Source organism: Atractosteus spatula, chromosome 8, assembly GCF_055471065.1.
Source record: "Atractosteus spatula isolate fAtrSpa1 chromosome 8, fAtrSpa1.hap1, whole genome shotgun sequence".
Lineage (NCBI taxonomy): Eukaryota > Metazoa > Chordata > Actinopteri > Semionotiformes > Lepisosteidae > Atractosteus > Atractosteus spatula.
Window position 1 is genome coordinate 60,677,155 of NC_142713.1, and position 27,254 is coordinate 60,704,408.

Genomic DNA, 27,254 nt, shown 5'->3' on the forward strand with positions numbered 1-27,254 from the left:
TCTCATCTGAAGGATGGCGCCTTTTTACAGTATAGTGTCCCCGTCACTATACTGGGGCAATAGGACCCACACGGACCGCAGGGTGAGCGACCCCTACTGGCCCCACTGACACCTCTTCCAGCAGCAGCCTTAGCTTTCCCAGGAGTCTCCCATCCAGGTACTGACCAGGCTCACACCTGCTACGCTTCAGGGGGCTGCCAGCGGTGAGCTGCAGGGTGATATGGTAAGAATAAACAATTTGTCCCATACTTTAATAAATTAAGTGTGGGAACGACTGAGTGCAAGGACTTGGAACAACCCAGAAGGACCATGGGACTAAAAAGGAGGGCAATTCTTTAAAGCAGAAGGACCATCGTTTGACTAAGCTAGTCGTTCCATTTTAAAAACCAGTCCTTAGGATAGTAATCCTTAGGAGTCCTTCTACCTTCACGTATCAGACTGTGTACTAAGTGTACCTCAACAACACCTTGCGTCACACTTACAATGTTCAGTTATTGCAACTTAAACATTGAATCAAATGGTAAAGATAAAACTCTGATTAACATTTACCTTGCACAACATTACTGAGGTTTATCTCTCACGGCCTGCCCCCACGTATAAAAATAGTCAGGCTCTCCCTGTCTACTTCAGCAAGAACGATAACCTCGGACTGTTATTTGTGAATGCACACAGAGAGCCTAAACAGGACAGATGGGTCAAATGGCCTCCTCTTGTTTGCAACCTTTTCTATGTTCATGTGAAACACATGAGCAGATTGAAACTACTTACTTGTTACTATATATATCATTAGAGTAGAAGTAGAAGAACTTTAATTATTATTACTTAACATTAATAGATCACTTTATATCCCAAAAGCTGGAGAACTAATGCATCTACTGCTGAAGTGCAGCACTCTCTCGGGTGGCAGATGGCAGCCAGTTTTGTGTTGAAAGCCCCGGCACACAGATTATAAAGCAGAAAAGAGAGAAATTAGCCTTCAGCCTTTGAGTTAGAGAAACTTCAGAGTCCAGATTGGAAAAGCTCTTGGGCTCTTTCATGGCCTGCTAATCAGGACCTCAACTGAATATCTCACCTGAAGAAAAAAACACCTCCTACAGGACAGTATCCCCAGTCAGCATACGGAGACTTTAGATAGGAGATTCTGGTTTAGATTGCAGAGTGCCACCTACTGTTCTACCAACATGGAGCGGTGGCTCTGTGGCTAAGGATCTGTGCCTGTGACTGGAAGGTTGCTGGTTCAAATCCTGCAGCTGGCAGAGGAATCCTACTCTGTTGGGCCCCTGAGGAAGGCCCTTAACCCCAACTGCTCCACTATACAATAGCTGACCCTGTGCTCTGACCCCCAAGCTTCTCTCCCTGTCTGTGTCTCATGGAGAACTAGCTGGGGTATGTGAAAAGACAAATTCCTAATGCAAGAAATTGTATAGGGCTAATAAAGCAACATTATCATTAATATTTACACCAGCAACCTTGTTTGTCGTAGAGGTTTCCTATCTGATAAGTGAGCAGAGCCGGCCTTGCTCAGCTTCTGAGATCACGTTTTTGGTAACAATTTTACATGTAAGACTTTTATTATGTCCCTAACATTCCTGTATATTCATTCTGAGCACGTCCATTTTTCCCTTTTATCAAGAGATATTCTGAGGGAGAAAGTTCTGAGGAAGAAATTGCTTACATTTGTAGGCACTGCAATGTGGTCTTTTTAACATAAAGATCAGTGTTTAAAACTTTAAAACTTCCTTCTTGGATGTCCTACTTTACAAACCTTGTTACTTTTAAATATTTAGTGTTGGCTTATGAAAGAAAAAATGAATTATTAATGGAGTATAAAAGATCTAAAAAAAACACAGTTTTGATCCACAACCTCAACACCCTCACAATCCATATTCCTTACACTGGAAAGGGTTGTACACGGAGTATCAGAAAAATAACTATTACTTTTGACTACAACATATTGATAAAGTCATTAGGAAAATCATGGCACAGATGCAGTCATTCTGTTGGTTAGACATGACATAGGTACAGTAAATGCATTAGACTGAGGTGTATTTGTCATCAACAGGGATGATCAAGATGAGTCAGCAATGAATGTCAAGAGTCTAGTAGTGTGTGTGGACAAAGCACAAGCTGTACATCTGCGACATGGCCTTCTGGCATCAGGTTTAAGATGCTGTCTTGTGGGATTCTGTAAATGAATCCTTTTTTATTTAATTGAAACATGAATGAAATGTCCCGATACGGTAGGCTCTGCTCACCTGAAACACTTCCACAGTCACAGCCCCAACACACCTGACTGAAGCACTTGCCATCAAACATCCCTTGCTGAAACTGCTTTTATTCATTTCTCATATCATATATTTTCTTGCGGCATCAAGAGGATTTTTTCCTCTCAATGTACTTTAATCCGGGAGGTATCTGACAAGTAGTTAAAAAGTAAAAAGCGGGCGAGTCCAGGTGTCCCAGGATGAGAGCAGTGCTGAGGGGCGGACGTGCTCACAGCGGTGTGGGGTGCGTCAGGGACTGCCCCACTACTGCTGAGCCAGGCTGGGGTGGCAGCTGCAGGGGGGGCAGCCTGACAGGCTGGCTCGCCCCGCACTCTAGCACCCTGTCCATGGCCTGCATGCGACGCTCCTGCTGCAGCCAGTAGAGCATCTCGATTTTGTCCCAGCGCATCTTCTCAGCATAGGGCCGGCCCTGAAACAAGCCGAACAGAGCACTCAGAGATCCGGAGCTGCTGCTGCAAAACACACATCACGTCAGTAATGAGCACGAGCACCGTCACAGAGAGCAAAAGGAAGAGCTCACACACTTGACTTTGAGTGAATAGAATCAAAAAGCCTCATTTTCTGTTGAGAAGGAGGGTAGTGTAAATATGCGACATGAAATATTGCGTTTTCATGTAATCCTGAAGGATTTACAAAATGTTTTCTCATCCCGGGTTACAATTTATTTTGCGATTATTGGCTGTTGGTTATCTGAATCAGATGTAGTTTAAATTTCAGTTTGTTTTCCATCTGCTAGAAGTGAGCAAGCTTCCATATTCCAAAACAGTGTAAAAACTATACACTCTTACAGTAGTCTGCCCTGAATACACAGATTTACAGCGCTGGCACTGAGTTCCATTCTAGAGACAGCGAAGAAACAGCATTTCTCCTCACCTGTGCAAGTTCTAACATTTCAGGTGATCCTAGTGGGATTGTTCAGAGCCAAAGGGAAAAGCAAGAATATTGACAAATAGTGATTGCAAGCTTTAAACGTGTTAATCTTCAGAGGCAAAGATAACAAAAAAGCCTGGGTGTGCTTTAAACTTTTCGGAAGCTGAGGACATACAAGTGCCACTTACTTTATATGTGACCGTGTCATTGAAGCGATCTTTGACTCGATGCACAGCCTTCGACAACAGGCTTTCAACAGCAGATATCTCGGAGTGCAGTTTTCCCCTTCGCTTGGATTCCTCCAATCTTGCAATTGATGTACCACGATAGCCTACACAAAATTGATGCAATACTGTACGTCATGCTTTGTTGCTCATTTCGCTTTTCACTGCTTAAGACCATCATGTTAAGTGAGGTTCTTACTGGTTTTAAGGGCATCAACAGGACTCTGTTCAATATAAGAGTTCTTTTATTAATTACACAAATAAAGCTGTCGGAACAATACCTCGTTCAAAAAACCTGTTGGGATCGGAAGCATTCCCCTCGAATTGCTCCAGTTTAGCTAGCAAGGACTCCCTCTGCTGGATGAATTGGACGGCTCTTTCCCAAGCAGTGGTTGCCTGGAGACAAAACCCACAAAACGCATTTCTGAATGCTCTATTTTAACCTGTACTTTGCTATCTGCTCTGAGTTAAGCTCCAGCTCTTCTGCGTGTGCTTTCTGACGTAGGAGTCTGGGAGGCCGAAAGGGTGGTTACATCACACTGCGCACTGCTGTGTGCACAGAGAGAGACCGTGGGCAGAGGCACTGAAGGACTGCTGGCAACAGAAACAGGAGATCAGGAAGGAACCCAGTTTGACCTAAAAAGGTGCTGGAGGAATAAGAGGAAGTACATTTTCTGCAGGTTAATTTCTCTTCTTTGAATTCTCGGGTACAAGACAATGCACTTTTTAAATACACAAGGAACACCTTGATTTTTAATTGTGAACTCCTGGTTTATTTATCTGGTATTTGAGGAAGCAGCTGATCAAGACAATACACCTTACATGAAACAGGAAGACGGAGATGTCTAAAATATGTTCTAATCATTGGTATATTTTGGGTATGTATAAACACAACTCTGATACAGCAGCAGACATCTTGACATATTGTTCCTTCAGCTTTGAGGTGTAGGCACTGACTGACTTTCTCTTCCTTGGGTTTATCTCTTAGACACCTATTAATGGTAATCCAAGGCTAATTCCACTGGAGTCAATCCTAGCAGCTAGTTTCCCTCACATGTAACTCTGCTGTTGCCGAACTCACCAATTTATTCAGAGCAGGTGAGCCTAGATCTACACCCATTTTCAGCTAGAAAGCAGTTGCCAGTTGCCATCATGGCCAGGATTAAGATAATTATAATAATAATTGCTTACGCTTATACAGCTCTTTTCTGGACACTCCACTCAAAGCGCTTTACAGGTAATGGGGATCCCCTCCACCACCACCAGTGTGCAGCCCCACCTGGATGATGCGCCAGTACTCTCCCCACACACCAGCTCTCAGTGGGGAGGAGAGCAGAGTGATGAAGCCAGTTCAGAGATGGGGATTATTAGGAGGCCATGACTAGTAAAGGCCAGGGGGAAATCTGGCCAGGACGCCAGGGTTACACCCCTACTCTTTTCAAGAAACGCCCTGGGATTTTTAATGATCACAGAGAATCAGGACCACGGTTTTACGTCTCATCTGAAGGAAGGTGCCTTTATACAGTATAGTGTGCCTGTCACTCTACTGGGGCATTAGGACCCACACAGACCGCAGGGTGAGCGCCCCCTACTGGCCCCACTAACACCTCTTCCGGCAGCAACCTCGGCTTTCCCAGGAGTCTCCCATCCAGGTACTGACCAGGCTCACACCTGCTGAACTTCAGTGGGCTGCCAGATGTGAGCTGCAGAGTGATATGGCTTCTGGCCATAATCTTGTTAGAGTCTAAATTTGTAATTCCTCATCTACCCAGATTGCTTTATCGCTTCCACTTACTATCATTTTATAAATAATAGACTTCATCCAGAACCCAGTCCTTCCTATAACGAATATAACCCCTGAGGCTCAAATGAACCCTCCCAGGATGTGCTCAGCTGGCCTTGGCGTCAGGAGTGAGCAGCAGCTACTGTCGGAGACAACAGCCTCTCGCTCCTTGATCAGCCTGCAGCAAATCCTGTGGGTCTACAGACCAGGATGAGAAACTGGTCAAGGTCGCAACGTGGACAAGGCTGCCCACGCCTGTAAATCCCACTCCTCGCGCCATCAGTGGAGCTCTGAGTTTGAACGAGCGTACACCGTTGAAATTTTCTACAAGATTGACTAAAATCCCGAGCCGCCTCGCGAAGTACCTCCTCCAGGCGCTCTCTGTAGGTGTGCGAGCTGTATTTGATAGCCATGTCCAGTCTTTCTCCGTCGGGGACATACAACGCTTCCCAGATTCTCTCCAGTCGGCTCTGCAGGAGCTCCTCCTTGGTCCCCGCTGACCCCGATCGGGCCGCTTGAGATCGCTCCGCCTGCACAGAGAAACATTCCCAAAACACTCGGCTTTAGGATTCCATCTGCATGGCGTTTCACCAGGTGTCAGTCAGAGAATAATCGCAGTACAAGGAGCAGGAGCTGAGCTGGGGATAGAGCAAAGCAGAATTAAAGGGCCAAATATGTCAAGGGAGTAGACAGGGATGTATCTGTGTTGTGAAATTTTTGCAAAGGACCCTGGGAAGCCTCAGTGATTTTACAAAACTTAAATCTATCTCCCATCGCAAACGATAAGCCTGTGGATCATTATTTCCTCTGGGTGGAAGACTAAAACCTCAGCCAGATTGTGTCTTTCTCTATGACTGGCAGGTGGGTTTAAATGTCATTGAAGTGAGGCCAAGGCCTGGCACTCAAAGGCAGGTTTGGCAGAACCTGATTAGCAACAGTCCTCTATTCAAACGAACATTAGGTAGGCCAGGGTTAGTGACAATTCGGATCTGCGAAGCCACTGGGCAGATTTCTCCCATCTTATCAGAATTACCTGCAGAAAGCATTTCTGTGTTAACCAAAATTAAAGAAAAAATGTTTTTTGTGTAGAATGTGTAGAATTTTAATTTAAATTGTTTGAGTATAATTACTACATTTATGGTTTAGGTTCTCGGGTGTTTCCTCAAAAATGTAAAATTGAAGCATTGACATTGTGAGGCTCAAATCTGCAAACTCTTTCCCATGTATGTATTGATTACCTTTTAAATCTATTACTGTACCTGCGCCAAGCTCAGGCCCAAACCCTCTACTGGTCGATCGTCCTCTGCGAATCAAAACGGTAAAAAAGCAAAAAACTCAATCAAAGGTCACAGTAAAAAAGCACAAAATTATAATAAATGTGTTTCAAAGAAAATTCTATCATCTCAAGGAAATATGAAAACAATGCCGCGGTAGCCAGTTAAAGTAGAAAGGGAGTGTCTGCATTGTGCTTAAATACTTGCTGGCTTTACCGGTTCCAATACGTTCCTTTGATACAGGGATTACAAATGTGTGCGAATCCATAACATACAAAATTAAAGGTAATAAGAGCCCAAGAACGACACCACTCAATCCGGAGGATCCAGGAATGTGCCTGTGCGAAGCGTGCTGTGGGATTACCTTCCAGCTCGGGCTCCTTCCCCAGCCCTCCGAGCATGACAGAGTTCACATTCCACAGCCCGGACACAAACTCCTGCTTCTGGGACCTCAGGGCCGCAATCTTCTTCCTCTGCTCCCTAATGGGACGAAAATGGCCATGACTATCACCACAGAGAGACAACTTCACGGCTCTCATCATCCCCCCTTTCCAGCTATACTACCTGAGTGTCTCTTAACAGAAAATAATAAAATAAAACAGCAATATTAAATTGTTATAAATATTGTTCAGACATACTGATTGATACACCAAAAACCCCACAGTCTAAATTTTACATCTGTAGCTCACTAGGCACATGCATAACTTCATGTAGGGAGCCGCGTCAGCAGGCGTAGGCTGCAAAGGAGCAAGTAAAGGTTTATTCCCTGCTGAAAAGAGAAGAAAAGAAACAGGCTGTGGAGCCTCACACCTGAAGAAGTCTCCACATGGATAACTTTATTTACATTTTAAATTTTGAGCAGATAGGTTAGTGGATTGTTTAAGTGGTACTGTTTCTTGGGACAGCAAGCTACTGATCTCACGTCAAGTGATTTCCCAAAAGCCCTGGGTGATCAGTGTAGGAATTGAGTTTAAACTGCCAAAATGAGTTGGTGTAAGCAGCCGTTCAAAAGCACCTGATTTTACTTTATGTAAAGAATAAGATAAGCCCAACCATTCCCTGTCTGAATAATGAGGAATAATGCCTGCCTGCTACTGACATGATTAAAGGTGGCCTATCTGTGAGAACAGCTGTCCACAGGATTGAGTTTCTTCTTCATCAATCAGCAGGTTAATCCAGACAGACCAGGAAGCCGGCTCTGTGAAGGACAGGTCACACCGCGGAAAGCAGAAGGTCACTTCTGCCTCTGCTTACATAAAGTAGCCAGCCCAGGACTGTCACAGGCTTCTGTGTAACCGTTTTCTGAATGGAGTGACAACACTGGGAGAGCTTCCAGGAATACATCCCGTGCGTATCAGCAGAGCGACTGTAGCTCGCCATCTGTATGATAACGGTCCGCGTGGAGCTCTTCAGTGATCATGCTGACAGCCAGGAGAAAAAAAATCAACATCTTCTGTGGGCGTGAGCATGTCGGGGGCAACCAAGAGCAGGCCGGAGCGTTTCCTTCCCCGATGAAGGCTGTCTTGAAGACAACTGGCACGGAGACGTTGTGACGAACAGCCTGCTGTCCCAGCCAGCTGTTGCTCCATTCAGCCCGGAGTCCATGAGCTCGTGGTCCTCTCAACAAAGCCACTCGATCAAGTGCCAGCATCCCAGCGGGAGAACTTCAGATCACAGTCACACTTAGGATCACTGTGGCACAACTCCTAGAAAACCGCGTCAAAGTCTCGCTGTGGCCAACTTTGTTTTCCCGACCCGAGAGCCACAGAACATCTGTGGGAGCAGCTTGCCAATGCCATCAGCAGGAGCCAGCTGTGACCAGCCAACCTTCCTACCAGCCACGCAGGAAGAGAGGTGGAATGTCGTGCTGCAAAACATCTGCTTTCCAGAGGCTAATCATCGCTCACGTTGCCAGGAATGGATATAGTCATTCTTGGGTTTCCACATATTCCATTGTGACAATGCTTCAAATTTCATACTGAAGCCTTATGATTCTTTAACCTGTATTTCTGTTCACATGTTCTGTGATAATGTTTAAAATGTTTGATTAAGATGCCATTCACAGACACGCCACTGTGTTTGTGACCTGAGCACAACTACATTAGTCAAATTAACTCCGACAGATCATTCGATTTACAAGTTGCATTTCAATTATATATTTTATTCTGAACTTGTACAGAATATATTGATTCTAGTTATTTTTTCAAAAGAAAATCTGAAATTAAGAGCCAAAGATGAACTAAATGATCTCGTCCAGCCATATGTTCAAAGATACCTGGGGATCAACTCAAACAATGTGGCTGGGTAGCTTGGTTCACACTCCCACATCCCTCTATGTAAAGAAGTGCCTCCTGTTCTCATTCATAAACGTATCTCCTTAAAATTTCCACATGTGGCTTAATCCTTAATTCAGTGTAGCTCTGTTAATGAGAGAATAATTTATCCTTGTGTGCTCACTAAAACTCGACATAACCAAAAGGCTGAACCCGACACTGACCTTTCTCTATACTCCATTTCAGACACGAGGGCTTTCCTTCTCTCATCTTCTTCATCATCACTTTCATCACTGTTGTACAAGTGAAATATTACTTTAAGGTAGTCAGAATCCTAAAATAAATTAAAAGGAGGACATTTAAAAGAGTTAATCCACTGTATAACATGCATACTGTAGATCTGCTTGCTCATTAAGCAGAAATCAATATTAAATGAATAGAAGATTGAGTCCCAAACAATAAAAACAAATCATAACGTAAAAACATTCACAAACAAGAGGAGGCCTTTTGACCCATCCAGCCTTTTTGGAAGGTAGTAGTTAATTGATCTCCTTCAGTCCTTTCTTGAAAGAAGCTGTGTGTCACGGTCATCATCCCTCCTCTAGAGGGCGCTCCCACCTTGTATTAATAATTGTCATTACGTGCACCTGTCCCCTGTTCCCCTCTTCTTATTTAAGCCCGGCGTCTCCGTGGTTTCGGGCTCAGCATTGGAAGACGGACGCCAGGAAGCCCGCCTACCAGCGGGTCCAGAAGTGGCCCAAGGGCACAGGTTTCAGCACGGTGTCCTGACCTCTGGATCCAGGGCTCGGAGCACCTGGCCCCGTTATGCTTTTAATCCTCCATGTTCCTGGTTCCAGTTCCCTCTCCCCTGGTTTTTAATTGTTCGTCTCGGATGGATCTCCTGGCTCTTTGAATTATGGACTGTGACCCCGGCAACCCTAGTGGACCCTAGTGGACCTCCTCTGGGCTCGTTCGCCTGTGCTCCCCCCATGCACCGGATCGGATCAGTCACCGGCCCCCTGTCTGGCATCCCAACCTACCTCACTGTGCGTTCCCTAACGTCATTCTCCAGACACTTCCAGACTATACCGTCTGGCATAGGGTCTTTACCAACGCCTTTCACGGTAGTCTGATTCGGCTCCCTTGACCCTGTGGCACTGTATCTATTTCAACAGCACGGCTGGGAAGCTCATCCAAACCCCCTGCAAACCCTGATGAATGACTCATCATGCATGCATGAGAAGTCATTCTTAAAATAATCTGTAGTGGCATCAAAGGAAATAGGAGTGTAGGTTTTCCTGCCCAACAACAGTGCGTTTCTGATGAGGTTTAGAAATACAAATAGAGGGGCCCTTCATTTACCTGAGCTGAGATGTATTTCAGGTAGTCATCAAAGTTGAGTGTGGATTTCCACCACTGCAGCCACGATGCGTATGCTCGGGAGGAAACGTTGTCCGGGCGTTCGTAGTCACTAGTGGTATTGTTCTTTCTATTCTCTCTAAACAAAGATGGAAATGCCCAATGAATGATGTGAAAATATTTACAGTAACATTGCCCGTATAAACTTAATGAAGGTGAATCGCACTTTTCTCAGACAATGCTGGATTTTCTGTGATATTATTTATATTTCCAACAATCGCAGTAAAACCTGCAAGGCATATCCAGTCATCTAGTCTCAAAAAAACACCTACTTCTGGTAAGAGTCACAGTGCCCCAGTGCCCTTCATGGGATACCAGTCCACTACACCAACATGCAAAAACAGGACACTTCAGAGATACTGATTGACTAAGTCAGCATGTCGTTGGATGTTGGGAAGAAACTGGAGCACCCAGGGAAAAATCCAGGGGAACACAGGAAATCATGGGGTACATCACACAGATGTGCCCCAGTCCAGACTCAGAACCAGGAGCCAAGAGCATTGAGGCTGCAGTGCTAACTACCACACCACTGTTCTAGTCCTGCAAACCACATACCTTCTTTAGACATGTGTTTGCTGTACAAATGTGATATACTGCAGCAGGTCCACATTTGGTTTAGGGAGACTATTAGGACAAATGTACATAAAATTGTAAATTATTTGATGTGGGGAAAGCTCATACTTAGCTCAGTGTAATAGACCTCCCCCTTAGATAGCAGAGGGATAGGGAAATCTGCATATAGCTTGTCCCTAAAGGAGTGTCAAATTAGCTCCAGGAACTCCCCGATATACGGTGGCCCAATACAAGTCCCTACTTTGTCCTGCTGGTAACAGTGAAAATCCACACCCAGTTGAAACTGCTTGGCTATTCAGCCCAAATACCGTCTTCCCTTTCAGCAGCGGCTGACAAGGCTACGACCGAGGCTGTTACTCAGACCTCAGATAGTGGTTATTATCTTTAACCTGAATTGGTTTTCTTTGTTTCAGGGCTGTGTAAAATCTCACTCTGAGATTTTCGGGACTCACCCTTCAATGAATCATAAGGGTCTGAACAGACAACCCTTGTTACTCTGTATGGCTTTTATAGAAGAGGCTGTGCACAGGTGCAGCAGATTCTCTGCTTCCCTCCTGCTGTGTAAGGGATGTCTCATCGCCACCCCCTGGTGGCTCCACCCTTCTCCATCTCCTAAACCTGGCTGCCCCATTGCACTCAAGTAGGACCAATCCGGCGTTACTGCACTTCTCTCTGAGTTTTGGTCCTTAACATTTGCACCCTACTTTCCCTAAAGGCTTCTTATGTCTTTGTTGTCTCAAGCCTATTTACTCTTCACTGACGGATGCTGTTTGGCCAGCAGTCGGGATACAGACGAAATCTCCGACAACCTGACACAACAAGCGTCTGTCACCCAAGTCACTGTATTCCCTGTTAGAGAAATACACTTGCTCTTTTAAAAAGTTCGTAGGTTGTTGCACTCGCAACATTTCTGCTCTATTACCCAGAGGTGTCGACCTCCCTCTGATCCTGCTGCTCGCTGTTATAGAGAGAGCAATCAGCTCCCTTCAGGTGCCGCTGATGTCTCTGACCTCCCTTTGCAGAAAGGGGATTGCAATTCCTTCGGTCTCTGGGGTGATGATGTGCCGTGTCCAGAGGTCTGACCTGAGCTCATCACTCCACATAACTCTGCTCTGTCACTACGGATAAACATGCATTGCAGGAGCAGGCAGCACTCTTTTTTCCCCAGTGCCAAGGCTGAGAGGCAAGAGGAGTGCTTGTACTTGTCTTCCTTGGGCTCTACTGTAAAAACACACAGCTGCACTTTACAGCCGGCATACCTGACTGCACCTGGGTCATCACGTGCCATCTCACCAGTGCTATTGAGTTAAATCTTAAAAAACTGACATTTTTGTTTGTATCAAATCTTCCCAAATACTTGAATTCCTTTTTTAAAGGCTCTGTCTCCCACGCACGGTTGGTTAGAAAATGAATTGATGGATAACTGAAAACTAAAAGTTGCAAAAACCAATTGCAAAAATCTGAATTTGAAACATTTTGTTCTTTAAAGGAATCTGTGAATTCATTAAGAGGATTCCCGATCAAGAAACGGGATAAAAATAAAATAATACCTTTGCATTAAATTGTTTCTGTTTGATTCCCTCAGTTGTGGGTTGATGAACCAATGCCTTCTTTTCCTATTCAAAGCTGAGGATGCCAAGACAATGGGCATATCTGCATCAGCCGCAGCACGTTCGATCAGGGGGTCCTTGTGGCGAGAAGAGGCCATAATGTATCTTATGATAAGCCTTGACTATGCCAGTCTTTCTGTAAGATATTACAGCAATATTCCTAAAAGCACTTCAGGCTGTTTCTGGAGCACTTTTTGTTCAACCTAAAAATTATATCAACAGATCTAAGCAGATAGTACAGTTGATGTAGAAAGTAGAGTTGAAGTAGATCAATTGGTGCATTGCATCAATCCAAAACAAGATTAATCTCTAATGTGTCTAATAATACAATTCAGATCATAATTGTAGATTTTAAGCACATGTCAAATCACTAACACAAAACACAACAGAAGATAAAAAAGCAAAATGACTTTGTAAAATGAAAAGCAAAAATGCTAAAAATGTCAAGATACGCAGAGTCTCTACTGGATATGGGCTATGAGGTCCTCATCTCTGGTGCTGCACCTGAGAAGGCTCTTATCTTTCAGTGTGTGGAGCCAGGTTTTAAACAGAATAAGAAGACCCAAACCAGCTCAGATCTCAGAAGAAGAACTGGGCTGTACTCATTCAATGCATACAATACTAAAATAATCTAGAGTTTGACCTCCCAGAGCCTTTTACTTTATTGTGAGAACCTTAAAGTCTACTCTAAACGTTGCTGGTAGCCAGTGCAGTTTACAGGGAACCGTAAACTGTTTGTAAACTGTTGTAAACTGAATAAAGGGAGTTATGTGCTGATGCAGTTCTGTGCAATAGTTAACACACAAACCCAGAATTCTGGACACACTGTGATGTCTCCAGGGGCAGGATCCCGGAAGGGCAGTACATCCTCCCGGTACATTTGCCCTTATGAAGATGGCTGACTGGACCGTCAGGTCACATACAGTCAGAACAGAGTGTGGGCGTGGCCAGTACGAGCCAGGGCACAGTGTGTGTGTGTGTGTGTGTGTGTGTGTGTGTGTGTGTGTGTGGCCAGTACGAGCCACGGAGCAGAGTGTGTGTGCGGCCAGTACGAGCCACGGAGCAGGGTTTGTGTATGGCCAGTACGAGCCAGGGCACAGTGTGTGTGTGTGTGTGTGTGTGTGTGTGTGTGTGTGTGTGTGGCCAGTACGAGCCACGGAGCAGAGTGTGTGTGCGGCCAGTACGAGCCACGGAGCAGGGTTTGTGTATGGCCAGTATGAGCCAGGGAGCAGGGTGTGTGTGTGACCAGTACGAGCCAGGGCACAGAGTGTGTGTGTGGCCAGTATGAGCCAGGGCACAGAGTGTGTGTGCGGCCAGTACGAGCCAGGGAGCAGAGTGTGTGTGTGTGTGTGTGTGTGTGTGTGTGTGTGCGTGCGTGCGGCTAGTACGAGTCAGGGGAGCAGAGTGTGTGTGTGGCCAGTACGATCCAGGGGAGCAGAGTGTGTGTGTGTGTGTGTGTGTGCGTGCGTGCGGCTAGTACGAGTCAGGGGAGCAGAGTGTGTGTGTGGCCAGTACGAGCCAGGGAGCAGAGTGTGTGTGTGGCCAGTACAAGGGATGGCCAGAGAGGAGAGCAACTGTGGCCTACAGGAGGTACAGCCTGAGATGGCAAGATGGTCAGCAGCAGTCAAATTAGCTGTGTGCAAGACGCTGACTACTGTGCTCGAGGGAAGACACCAGCAACTGCGAGGTCTCTGTATGGGAGAGAACAGAGACTGCGCAAGGAGAAGCAGCCTTCCTGAGTTGGAAGATGCTGCATGTATGTAGACAGCACTGACATCAGAAGATATCTGAAAGAGGGACTTTTTGCAAACAAGCTAGTAAGCAGTTTACCTGCCTGGCCTTTTGGTAGTTTAGGAACGGAATAAATAAGAGCCAGGAACCCAACAAAGGGCTAGGTTTTTCTTTCACTTTATTATTGGGTTTCGAAGGTGGCTGTAGCATTCATCAGCATTGTAAATAAACTACACTTTAGAGCATAAAAGCCTTGTGTTGAGGTGAGTCTGTGGTCATGTTCCCGCCTAAGACAATGCCCGATTGTGACCCACTCCACATGGCATCACAATACATAATTAGTTTCTTTAAAAACTATATATACAGTATACTCACTTTGAAATAGAACCTCTGCTGTTTTTTTTAAACACTTGTCCTTGCACACTGAAATTTAGATGTTCTGGTAAAATACAGCTATACAAAGCAATGCTAGGGAGTTCACAATGTGCAACTGCGTGTGTTTAGATATCTGCTGTCAGTACACCAGTAGGACTTAACAACGGGTAAAGAAAGAAATATATATCAGATGTTTTTCAGAGGAGAAAGACCACATTTCCGGAAGAATAAGCAGAAGATATTCAACATTTATCTCACCTGGTCGAAATCTAGATACGCTGTTGAAACGCTCTTGGCTAACTCCTTGTAAACATCTTTAATTTCTTGCCCAAGGAAAAGATTCCGGTCCAGCCACTTCACAGTAGAGGCCTCAATCTACAGTGGAAGAACAGTGCACCAGTTACAGCCACTGCCTGAAGAAAGAGTGTTACTCTCTATGGAACAGGTCTCTGTTCATCGTGAACTGTACAGAGGAAGCACAGATTAGTACATCTCAATTGTAAAAGGATATGCTTTTCTATGTTGTACCCTTTAACACTTGCGAACTCCAGGTATACTGTCATTTTATAAAGCCGTGTAATATTGAATCTGAATCTCACTTTAAATTACCACTTTCTATTTATCAAAGGCTATTATATACTGCTGCATTTGTGTGCTTTCTTGTGGACAAACATCACATATAATGATATCCAGAAGTATTGGGACAGCAAAGTAAAAAATGTATTTTTGCTTTACAATCAATCAATTTGTGTTTCTGAAAAATGAGATAAATATGAATGATAATTACAACATAATATCAATTTTATTTTGGATACTTTCACACATACATTGGATCATAGAAAAAGCAATGCACTTTATGTTCAACCTAGTGATTTCAGGCAACCATAAGTATTGAGACATTCACATTCAATTTCAGAGTGAAAATTTCAATTTACTGTTTCATATCCATTTGAGGCAAAAACTACATGAAGTATGGGAACCATTGAGCACAACAAACTCTGTGGAATAACCTGCAATGCAGGACTTTGCTGTAGCCACTTTTGAGTTCTTGCCTACTCTTGGAGTGTTCTGACTTCAATATTTTCTTCAGCATGTAATTGCTGTTCAATTGGATCTAAATCTGGAGATTGACGTGACCTAAGATTCCCCACTCCTTTTCCTCCGATAAACCCCTTGAATGTGTTGACAGTAAGTTTTAGGTCATTGTCATGCTGCACGGTGAAGCAGATATTCCTAAGCCGACAAAATGTTTCTGCAAACTTCAAAATTCATTCTACCTCTGCCATCATTAATCACATCACGACTGAGCCAGTTCCAGAGGACCTGCAACTCCACCTGCAGGTTCCTTTCTTTTTCCACATTTAACCTTTCCATCACCTTGGTAAAAGATTTTCATGGTCTCCGTCCATAAAACTTTGTTCCAAAACTAATGTTTGTCCTTTGAGCAGGTTCTAATCTTCTGCTCTTGGTGCAATGCTGCAGCATGGCACATATTGCAGTGTAACCTTTGTAATTCTGCTGTCTCAGTCTTGCTGCGAACAGAGAATTTGAACACTTTCACCACTGTAATCCAGGATTTAATTGACAATTGTTTTAGGGTTTTCCTTGACAGCCCTGTGTAATAGTACCACCCATGCCTAGATGAGAGTGAAGCGGTGTCCAAGACACTGAGGAGAATCCAAGAGCAGGCAAGCAAATAGATAGGGAGGCTGACAAGGTGAGCAAGCAGGCAGAAGCAAGGGAGTCAATACACCCTTCGGAATCCAAAGGAAATACCAGAAACATAGTCAAGCATAAGCTCAGTCTTGAGCCAGGTGAACACAGGGGAACAAAGGACAAGGGGAATCCACATGCAAGGTCAAAGCGAAGCACATCAAGAACAGAAGAGGTAGAAAGGGAACTGGCAACGTCAAGACTTGAGAACAAACTCTAAGACTGAGCTCCTAAGTGATATAAGGGCTGATCCTCAATAGCCTGCTCCCAGTGAGGTAGGCGTGGTAGGTAACTACACACAGGTGGATCATATCTCCTTGCAGAGCACATATTCATGGCAACCAGAAGATTGATAGGTCTAGCTGAGGCTCTGTCGCTTTCCATGGAGACTCCGATGCCTTCCCCAGAGTTCCGACGGGAGCGAGACGGATAACCAATTGATAGAGGAAATGTCATCAGGGCATCTGGGGTAAATATATCAGCGGTTTCAGATTGTCTTTCAGCTTCAGAATTGTTGGCCTTTCTATAGCCAAATATTCTTTGGTTTTCATTTTGGCTTTTGACTAGGAACTCTATATGTTGCAATCAAAGTGTGACAGGTTTGTAGTATACAGTATTTCCAGCTTTTTTATGAGGCTAATTATCCAACAGCAAACACCTGACCGACAAGGGACTCCTGTCAGCCAATTGTCTCAATATTTTTGTTCCTTGAAAATAAAGAGGTTCAACATTGTCAGTTGTTTAATTGACCCAAGAAGGCAGAACTGAAATATTCCAATACTTTTTGGGGGTCACTGTGTAACAGACGCAACCGATAAGGCTTTAGAATATTAAAGAGCAGCCATAACATTACCTCTCCCGTCAGGTCATTATAAACAGGAGGACATTTCCGTATGTCAACGGTGTCTGTTAGCACTCTGTCAGACACCTGCACATCAGCTGGCCTGGCTACATACTGGGAAGACAGAGTCACATTGACTACCGCAGCCTGGGGATGCTCCGGCTCTTTCACAGCAAACTGCTCTACTGGCGTCTGCTCCTCTTCCTCATTCAGCTTCTGTCACCAGAACAGACAGGGGAGATGAGTCATGCAATGTACTCAGAGCTTCACTGTACCGACACAGAGATAATGTAAAGCTGGGCACTTCAAAGCACGTGGAACGTGACTTATTCTGGACTTTAAATGTACCGTATGAACAAGCTGCCTGTAGAGCTTTCACTTTGACGATCGGATCACAGAAGAAACAGAGACTGAAGCTGTTTACCAGCTGAAATGACATTGCTAAAGGTGATCACCAGACCTGGGAGTTTTCATGGGTTTTTCACAGGCTGCCAATTAGTCTATCCTTTAGCAACAAGATGGCAATTCAGTCACTATAGATGACATTTTGTGTTCTGGCAGAAATATCTAGTTTTTCTGACAAGAGGTAACAGTTCTTATTTCTTTTTAAGCACTGCACAACCCATCCATCCATTTTCTAACTGATCATCCAGTGCAGGGCCGCTGGAGACCCAGAGTTTATCCCACAGGCAACAGGTACAAAGCAGGGTACAGCCTGGATGAGATCCCGGTCCAACAGCAGCTGTTTTTGACTGTCAACTCACATGGTACATTGCAATCTACCACTGCAAACCGACTGCAAACTCACACTGTAGTGCAAAGCACTGAAAATCCTCCACATCTACAGAAGCTTGAGAACTGCTTGAAATGGGTGTAGCGTTAACCTGCGTCGATCAGAGGATCAGAGGAAAGCTCTTTGTTTTTGGTCCAGGTTATTTTTAGTTGCTTCCTCACAGACACAGAAAAGGATGAATCTTACATGCTGTGTCCCTTCCGTTTTTCCCACCTATGATATAAATGTTTCATTATTTGTCCTTCGAGGATGTTAACCTGGTATTTTTCAGTATTTCTTGGTCTGGTCCTGCATCTCATAGGTCCTTAAGTAAACAAGGAGTCGGGATAACAGTTTTGTAAGCATGACCGGGCCGCTTGTTCCAGATCCCCACAACCCTTTGTGTAAATAACGTAAACTCAAAGTTAGTCAAATTTAGTTCAGCTAACTCACCTGTAAATTCCCCTAAGCCCTGCCAAAAGGTAACACATTATTGTATCCTCCACATGAGCCTTATTCCTGAAACTTTGTTTTCTCTTTGAAATTAATTTGTACTGCAATATTTGCTTATTTTTCTGAACATTTTTAGAATGTTTGTGGACGATAAACATTTCAAGTCTTAGCATCCTGCAAAACTATTTCTGCCATCATCCTGGGGGACAAATACATACAAAAAATTTAGATTTTTAGTCAACCATTTTTTCTGTAACCTTAATCTATCCGGTCACTGAAAGGCATCAAACAATATTCAGCCCTGCAACAAACACAAAAACATGCTTTAACCTCCAGCTTGTGGAAACCACAGTGAGTATCTAAGAACCTCCACCCCTATGTGTAGCCCCAGTGCATGGACTTTGAATGACACTGTAGTACTTATAAGACAAACTTCCTAAGGCATAAATGACTGTGCAAAAAAAATATTTTACTCAGATTTTACCTTCAACGTCTCCTGTACATGAAGCCATTTTGCCTCTTTCCTGCATATTACAGCTTTGATCAAAGGTGGCAAGTCAGCTTCTGGGTCATCTGCCTTGGACTGTTGTAAAGGTGATTTATTACCATCCTGTAACAGCCTGGTATTTGACCATCCAGAAAAAAACAATCAAAACCACAGTTTGAAAATATTGTCTGATTTCCTGATACTGTATTTTGTTGTTTACATTTCTAAAAAATACATCAAATCAATATTGTCAAAGACCGCATCCTACAATTTACACCATGGCTGCATGTCCCGGTGTTTAAAGCTTCTTTTCCTGCTTTAAGCGCATAATTCCTTAGCATTTTTACTTTTTCCATCCAACAGGTGTCAGATCAGTGCCATTAATAAGTACAGTACCTGGTGTTAGAGTACTTACTGAAGTTGCACCAGTACATCAGAACCTTACTGACCAACGAGAAAATGAAAGCAATGCTTTTTTGGGCTCTTATGCACTCAAAGCTCTTACCTTCTCAGATCATCAGAGATGCTAACAGGTTTCTCCAGACTGGCTGCCAACGCCGAGGTGTGTAACACTACAGGGGAATTAGGCCGAGCTCGTTCTGGTTTGATTCCGAGCTCTTCCAAAAGAGATTCCCTGTAGAGGTCTGGCATTGAATGATAACCCTAAAATTTAAAGATAGATAGATACTTTATTGATCCCGTGAGGGAAATTGCAGTGCAACAGCAGCTTAACACAGACAACACAGACACAGTGTAACGAATGATAGAATAATAATAATAATAATAATACAATACATACAATACAATCAGTACAGTGAGAAGTGCACTAAGAAGAGTATATATAAGGCGACAAACTAATACAGTATAAATTTTGGTATATTCAACCCTGGGGTTGAATATACAGTACTTGTTTGTATATACTTGTTTGCGTGTCAAAATGTTCTACACACGACCTTTTCTTTCTGTAATTTATTCAGGTAATGTTAAAAAGGGAATACTTCCACTGGAGTTAATAGATTGTGTGGATCACCCTCAACAGGAGAGCTGCACTGAAAAAGGTTGGGAAAAAGTATAAATCTCCACATCACAAAGCTCCCAAGGGTAAACAAAAATAACCTTGCTTTTATCTTGCACACTCTGTTGGATTTGTTTTGCTGTTATTTCTAATTATGTTCTAAAAAAAAACACTTTTCAGAAGCACTACATGTGCATTTCTTTGTGTGAGACAACAAGACTTTCTGCAGAAATGTAACTGCAAGAGGTGATTTTCTGCAGGTGTTCATAGGTCCTGCTGTTACCTTCATTTGAGAGGGACAATGGGGCTCAACACCGGCAGACAGGACCCTCTGGCCAGGGGGACTGGGGCTCCTCACTGCAGCACCTACAGACCAACCTCAGGGGTTACACCAAACACGCCCACCAAAGGCCCACACCAGCACACATGCTTTACAACATCTTGGAAACTGACAGAGGATGTCCATATATTTTACAGGTAAAGTCACCTTTGGCCATTATATGTTTAAGTCGACTTGAAATTCCTTACATTTTACCACAGGACTCAAAATCATAAACAGATGGTCAGGTCTTTTCTCTCCTGTTGAAATGTAAAACTGATCATTCTTTTCACTACTGTTACTGTCAAATGTAGAAAATTAAATATACATCCATCACACTTTCCAAACTTAGAACATTATCTTTTGTTTGGTTTTACAATGGAAAATTGCACCAGGACACACACAAAGTAATAAGAGAATTGCCTAATTAAAATAATTTATCTTCCTTTAAGTCTGTTTTAAAACCAGCAGATATTTGAAAAGGCACATTATTAGTTAGAACATATTGGTTTTCAAACAGAAAAAAAAATCAAGTATCCTAATTTATCCACAAGTTTCAGACTGAGAGTTTTAATGTGTTGTTATAACCATGCTCAGAGGGAAATGTCCAAATAATAGTAAAACTCAGGGAAAAAAAGGTCAATTTTATAACTATTTTGAAATATAATTCAAATTTTTATACCCAGCGCATTTAAAAGAATGTTTTTGCAACGTAAAGATGATTGTTAAAATAACAACAGTAAAACAAAAGAAAAAAATTTCTAAAAAAAATTTAAAAATTTAAATTCTTCAATCTTACTTTCCAGTCGACTGAAAAAACGACAGTTTTGACTAAAACAGATCTTGCTACATTAGCATCCAGAAGTTCTTACATTGCATGGCTTTTCTGGCATACACCTGCTCCTCCTGAAACGGCAGAAGTTCATACACCTTTTCCAAATCCAAAGGCGCTATCGCTTCATGAATCTGGAAACAAACATGTGACAGATGTGCTTACTTTCAGGAACTAGTAAAAGAATACTCTCGCTATGAACGCATAATAATACCTTTTCTCACTGTCTAGGTGATCCAGGGACGGTCAGGAAAGGCCTACCAATTCCCTAACAATGCTGCCACCTCCTGGCTCATTTCGCTCAAGCTCTGCTGGGCTTCTTGAGGGTGTCCTGAACGGCGGTGATGAGGGTGCGTCTTCACTCTTATACCGACTCTTGCCGGAGGCAGACAGCGACGATGTCACTCACCTCCCGGAGGTCTCGCTCCACCACAGATTCGTGCGTTCTGCGCCCAGTCCCACAGCTCCCACCAGTCCTGGTTTTGCTCGCCGGAGGCAGGCCAGCCCCCCGCCACGGCACGCAGAACTGTGCTGCGCGGTGGCCTCCCCCCGCGCTGCCCTGGACAGGGGGATCTGAACGCTGGCGGGCCTGCTGCCGAGTGCTTTCTCCGTGGAGCTCCACAGGTTTCCGAGAGGCCAGGATCTCCGCTATGACGCTGCGCCTGATTGTAGGCACACGTAATCTGGGGGATAATGCATAATCGAAAGCAAAGTGATCAATTATTTATAAATCGACGAACAGCACAAATGAAAAATCTGAAAAGTTCCTATGTCTACATTTAAAACCATTACAGATAACTAAATTACTGCAAAGGAAATCAGCTGGGAAGCAGGATAATCATTTAGATGTGTAATTTAAACATTAAAACATTAGGCATGAGCCAAAACAGCAAGATTTGACTTGGCCAACACTGCTACAGACCACACTAGCCTTAAGAAGGCCACTCGCTGGAAAATACCTGTTTCATACATGCTGATGTATCCACAGATTATACTAGTAGAAAGAGGGCATGTACCTATTCTATTAATTAGCAATCAATAATTCATCATGTGAATGATGGGAAGACTGGTAAGGTCTACTTGCATCTCAGGGGAGGTTACATTACAACTCAAATTAAGTCCATTCTCTGTTAGATTTCAATACTGGGCATCCAAATAGTCCTGTCACTTGTAACTGCAACAAACTCATTGTCACGGATGTCCAAAGGGACTAACCGTGGGGAGCAGGAGAGCGGAAAAGACCCATATGCGTAGCGGCGAGACGGGAAAAAGGCCCGGGCTCATAGTACTAAGAGTTCAGGAATGCCGTATAGAAACCTATGCCCTCAGGGAGCGGACGTGGGGCGCCCTGGTGCTAGGCGGGTCTCAGGACATCCGAACGTCAATGCTGAGCCAGGACAGAGTGCAAGACCCCGAAATATATACCCCAAGGGAAAGAGAGGGACCGGAAGGACAGCAGACCGGAAACTAGGGACAGGACAGAGAAGGAGCGCCCTCTGGCTGCAGAGGGCGTGACACTCATGGTGTTAATATCAAGAAAATGACAAGACCTTTTGTAGCAAGCACACAGATATTTTGTTGAGCGGACATGACAGTAGAAAATTTAGGATGCAGATTGACACGTGCAAGTCAACAGCAATGACAGTGCAAGTAATTGGCTTGTAGGGTGTGTGGCCACTGCTGGACACAGAACAAGCTGAACATCTGTGATGCATGCATGCTCCACGCTAGGTTGCTCTTCTATACTGTAACTATAGACCGTGCTTGGCACTCACAGCCTGGTGCACTCGACGGACAGCTGCGCACCCAGGCGGCTCAGGTTGGCCTGATCGCTGAAGACGCAGCGTCTCCTCAGAGTATCCACCATGTAGAGGTAATGTAGGAAGAGCTGCTCGCAGACCAGGATGATACGCGTGGTCATTTGACACCGGAGGGCCTCGTTCTCTTCTGAACTCAGGGATGGATGACAAGTGAGATTCTTAAGGTCTTGCCAGATTAATTTTACTTCTGCCAGAATGACGCCTGCCTGAAACAACAAGGAAATAACACACTGTATCTATTTATTGGCCGTATCGTCGATCTGCTGATGCTTTGTATCAGTGGGGAACTTAATTTCAGTGTGATTATATTATTACTGTCAAAAAAAGTTGCAAACACCACAGTTTAACACAGTGTTCACAAACGTTCAGTAAAATTAAGTGTTGTACATGAAGGACAAGAGCACATTATTGGCTTACTCACACAACCCAGCTTTTAAACAATTTTTAGAATACTGGTGCCCATGAAAACCAATTGAATAACTAAGGAGGTGGCTGCAGCAAGGTTTTAAGACAGAGTTAAGATGAGGCTTGGGCATTCCTGCTCTGCAACGGCATCTACTCACAACAGCAGAAGCTGAGTCCAGACAGACTGCCTGAGCCGAACTGGACTGTCATCACAGGATTTCCATCAGCCCTAAAGCCTCCACGATCAAATGCACGCTGCAGCAACGGGAATGCGGATTTTTAAAAAGGTTAAGGGGAAACTCTCGCCTGTGTGTTTTTTAAGCTATTGAAAACTCCCCAGGGCAGGGGGGCCCACTGAGAGAGAGGCCACTCTCATCTCCTACCAGAGCCCGCTGGGCTTCTTCGGACACTGCCGTGATCTCGGGGCGGACCTGGACCCTCCTGTGAACCAACTGGCAGAGCTCCTCCAGACTCGCTGGAGGCACCTTCACGCTGTCGCTGACGGGGGTGACAGGCCGCCCCTCCTGGAGCCCACCACCTGGGGCACAGTTCACATGAAGACAGAAATCACTTGCATCTGACAGTAGAATAACAGGTGTTCTTTGAGGACACTTAATTAGGAGTCCTTGTAGACTTCTGAAACGTTGAGTTTTGATTTCGCAACCTCTCTCTCTCTATAGGCTAAAGCCATTTAGTGGAGCTACACAGGCGCACGCTGGAACCTCTCTAGGCGACAGCTGAATTTCCAGAAGTTACTTAACACCTTTGCACCCCTGTAATATGCAAGGACTTGGAAATAAAGGGAATATTTAACCTGTTCGCAATCTCAGTTTATATATATATTTTACCAGACAGGTGAATTAAGAATATTTTCTCATTTACAATGACAGCTTGGAGACCCATTTATCAGCAAAGCACAATGCAAAACACTGGAAAACATGCCAGAGCAAATAGAGTGTAAAATAACACCGCAGTGTGGAGGACTGTGTCAGGACCCTGGACTTGTAACTGGTAGGTTGCGGGTGCAAATCTGAGGAAGGTGCTTCTGCTGTACTGTTGAACCAGGTACGACTCTAAGACTGTTTCAGTAGAATAACCAGCTGTACATACAGGTGTGCGCATGAACACAGAATCCCGGCAGCCCAAGACACGACCACAGTCAGACCCTGCGAAAACTGCCCGAGCCATGGAAGACCCGGAGCCCCGCAGGAACAGCGAAGGGGCCGCACCTCGTGATTCTTCGCACCCCGGCCCGCCCGGCGCGAACGAGGAGAGGGGCTCCCGCAGGCTCCTGTAGCGCTGCTGCAGCTTGCGGGCGGTGGCCGCCACCTGCGCCAGGGGGAACAGGCCGTCCTTCCTCCGGAACCGGGCCTGCTGGGACAGACCGGCCGGCACTTTCACACCGGCGCTGCCCATCCCGGCCACGGAGAAGAGCTTAGCTGCAGCGCAGCAGACAGGTGGGCAGGACTGAAGTCTTCCGGCCGCACACTTCGGTTTAGATCAGCTCATCTGTCACGGGCACAAGTGCAATGCAATGCTTATTTGCATGTATGCTCCGGTACAAAGACCAGTACCAATCAAACCAAAAAAGTCATCTGAAGACTAGGGTATCTTCTCCGCGGGGAAGCAGGTATTAGCTCTGTTTAATCGCTGTGAGTGCTGCAGGCACTCCATGTGCACTGCTGCAATCACAACATGTCTTCCAGCTCTCCAACCCAGCCGTCAGTATTATAAGCAAGGGAGGTGGAGTATTTCTACACTTCCAGCTGGAAACTGCAGAGCACTGTAAACACGACTCAACTAATGCTTCCGAAGGAAAAAAAAATAACACCACACTCGTCCGCCGTCAACATTTCAGAGACACGCTGAAAAGTGAACCCCTAACACAATCTGCTGAGTCTTCAATTAAACACGATCAGAAATGTACTGAAATGCATGCTTATATAATTGCTACGGTCCTTATTCACATAGTATATAACAGCAAGTATAACACAGCAGAGCTATACTAATGCCATTCGATCAGAAACTAGTGAAAGCAAATAAGGAAAGCGAAAATTAATCACACGACATCACATTACTTAAAACACTCTTTGCGACTGACAAAACGAACAGATATACGGAAATTAAATGGCAACACGTAATACCTAGACTGTAATAGTGACAAATTAATTCGACATACTGTAACTGTGTAAAACACGTTTCCGACACCTCAGCTCCACAACGCAGGGCGGGCTCGTTGCTAAGCGACGCCCAAACACAGCTGCGGCGAGGCCGGAAGTGCCCTTGCACGAGCTGGAGGGGGGGCAGCCGGCAGCACGTGAGAGAGATCCAGAACTTATTTTATTCCAACTTCGATTTCACGTCACGTTATTCAAGCAAAGGACTCAGGGTGTCCAAAAACTAAGAGTGAGCACAAACAAAACACTGAACAATACGCTGCCAGAGGTGATTACAAATCAGATTTCTGAAGATGGTTAAAATCTGTACACACCTCAATTGTTCTTTGCTTTATTTTTCAAGTTTCTTTTTAACGGCGTTGAAGTCATGTTGCATTTCCACCTAATACGCATGAAAGGAAGGGGGAGCGTTAGAGCATTTTGTTTTGTGAATGTGGTACCTGGGCTTCTAAACTTCCCTGTCAAAACGTGATTTTTTTTTTACCGCACCGTGATGTAATTAATTGTTGCTTTCTTTTTTCCTCATGAAGAACGCATACCATATCCCGTCATTAAAAAAGTGCTAATCAGACATCTTCATGCCGAGTGTGATTTTTAATGTGCTTTACGTGCAGCAATTAATATTTTCAGGTCCCCAGACAGTTAAAACCACGCACTGCCTTGACCGGGTACCCCTTTTTATGCGTCTTTCGAAATTGTGAGGATGGTTCTGACCGGTTAATGGGTTCATATTGTGCGTCTTTTACCTGCCCGCACGGCGAGCTCTCCGCCCGGGGCGATAAAGGCGGTGAGTGCCTGTGAGGAGGTGCCCTAGCCCCAGGGCCGAGAGAAGCAGGTTTATTTTCCTTTCTCGCTGTTACTGAGCGCACGGTCCGGGTCTCATGACGTCAGAGAACATTCCCGGCCTGTTCCCGGGAAAACTAGCGCCGGGCGCGGAGTGTTCCCGCCGCCGTTACCATAGTAATAGTGTCGGTTTCCGTGGAGACAGCATCTCCGTGGCGCCGGCAAATCAGTCGTGTCCCTCAGTCTCCGGACCAGCGGAGACCAGCTCATGCTTGAGGTTCTGTTTGTCAATAGTTTTATTTCCATGAACATGAAAAAAAAATCATAGATTTTTCTTCTTAAAATGTAAAATGTAAAATGTAAAAAAAAAAAAAGAGGCTGTTCGAACATACAACCAAAGACTTCGTGAATACTACTCAGCAGCACCGATCTAAACGTATAGATGGGTCTCTGAACTGAAGGTTGTGAAGCGTGACTTTCAGATCAGCTGCTCAACAGACTGGGACCATGAGACGGGTCTGGATATTGAGTGAGGAAGCCTCTCTCTGCCCCCTGCCCAAGTACCCACAGCCCTGCATCCCCAGCCCAACATGCTCTTGTCTCTATACTGTACCGACGCTGCAGGCTCTGTGTCAGCAGTGTGGGGAGTGACGAGTGGACACGACTGTACCGGCTCTCCGACAGTCCTATTGCTCTTTTCATTCCGGAGGCAGAGAAAGTGCACTCAGCCACTGGACGATCAGGGGAGATTCGCGTTTCTTTTAGCCGTTTACCATACTTTCGTGATTGCGTTGTTTTAAGTGTTTGGTGTAACTGAGATAGTTAAGACTTTATTGATCCCGAAGGGAAATTGAGGTGTTACAGCCACTACATTAGTACTTTAGTTATGATGGAGGGTTACTTATGTCTTGTGCTGTGGCGACTCAGGCGGCTCGGAGGGAAGAGGGGGAGAGAACGAGCAGACAGGAGGCGGATTGCAGCAGCTGGGGAAGAGTTTATCGGCCTTTCCGGTTCACAGAGCGCACCCACATCGGCTTTAGCCCACTGAAGAGCAAGCGACCTGCAGGCTCAATTATTCTGATCAAGAAATTCAGACAACTGTGCTCTTCTGGTCTGTGTGACTTTGCCCACGGTTCTGTTTGCAAGGCAGAAGAAACACCCGAGAAGAATACGGACAGCACAGCTTTCTTTAAATGCAAATGCAAAAGCAAAAGACGAAG

General features: G+C 44.7%; 1 protein-coding gene across 1 annotated transcript; it reads right to left on the reverse strand.

Annotated features, from left to right (window-relative positions):
• Positions 1-1,850: 1,850 nt before the first annotated feature.
• Positions 1,851-24,490, reverse strand: ccdc87 (coiled-coil domain containing 87). The gene is made up of 19 exons (XM_088924079.1): positions 24,304-24,490; positions 23,458-23,612; positions 22,625-22,875; positions 21,259-21,532; positions 20,890-20,983; positions 19,982-20,064; positions 19,189-19,346; positions 18,681-18,816; positions 16,984-17,187; positions 14,676-14,792; positions 12,252-12,388; positions 10,072-10,207; positions 8,934-9,043; positions 6,801-6,916; positions 6,422-6,465; positions 5,528-5,692; positions 3,661-3,775; positions 3,344-3,486; positions 1,851-2,694 (listed from the first exon to the last, which is right to left on the reverse strand). The coding sequence occupies exons 1-19, from the start codon at positions 24,488-24,490 to the stop codon at positions 2,494-2,496; spliced, it is 2,826 nt and encodes a 941-aa protein (XP_088780205.1). The 3' UTR covers positions 1,851-2,493.
• Between the last annotated feature and the right edge of the window lie 2,764 nt (positions 24,491-27,254).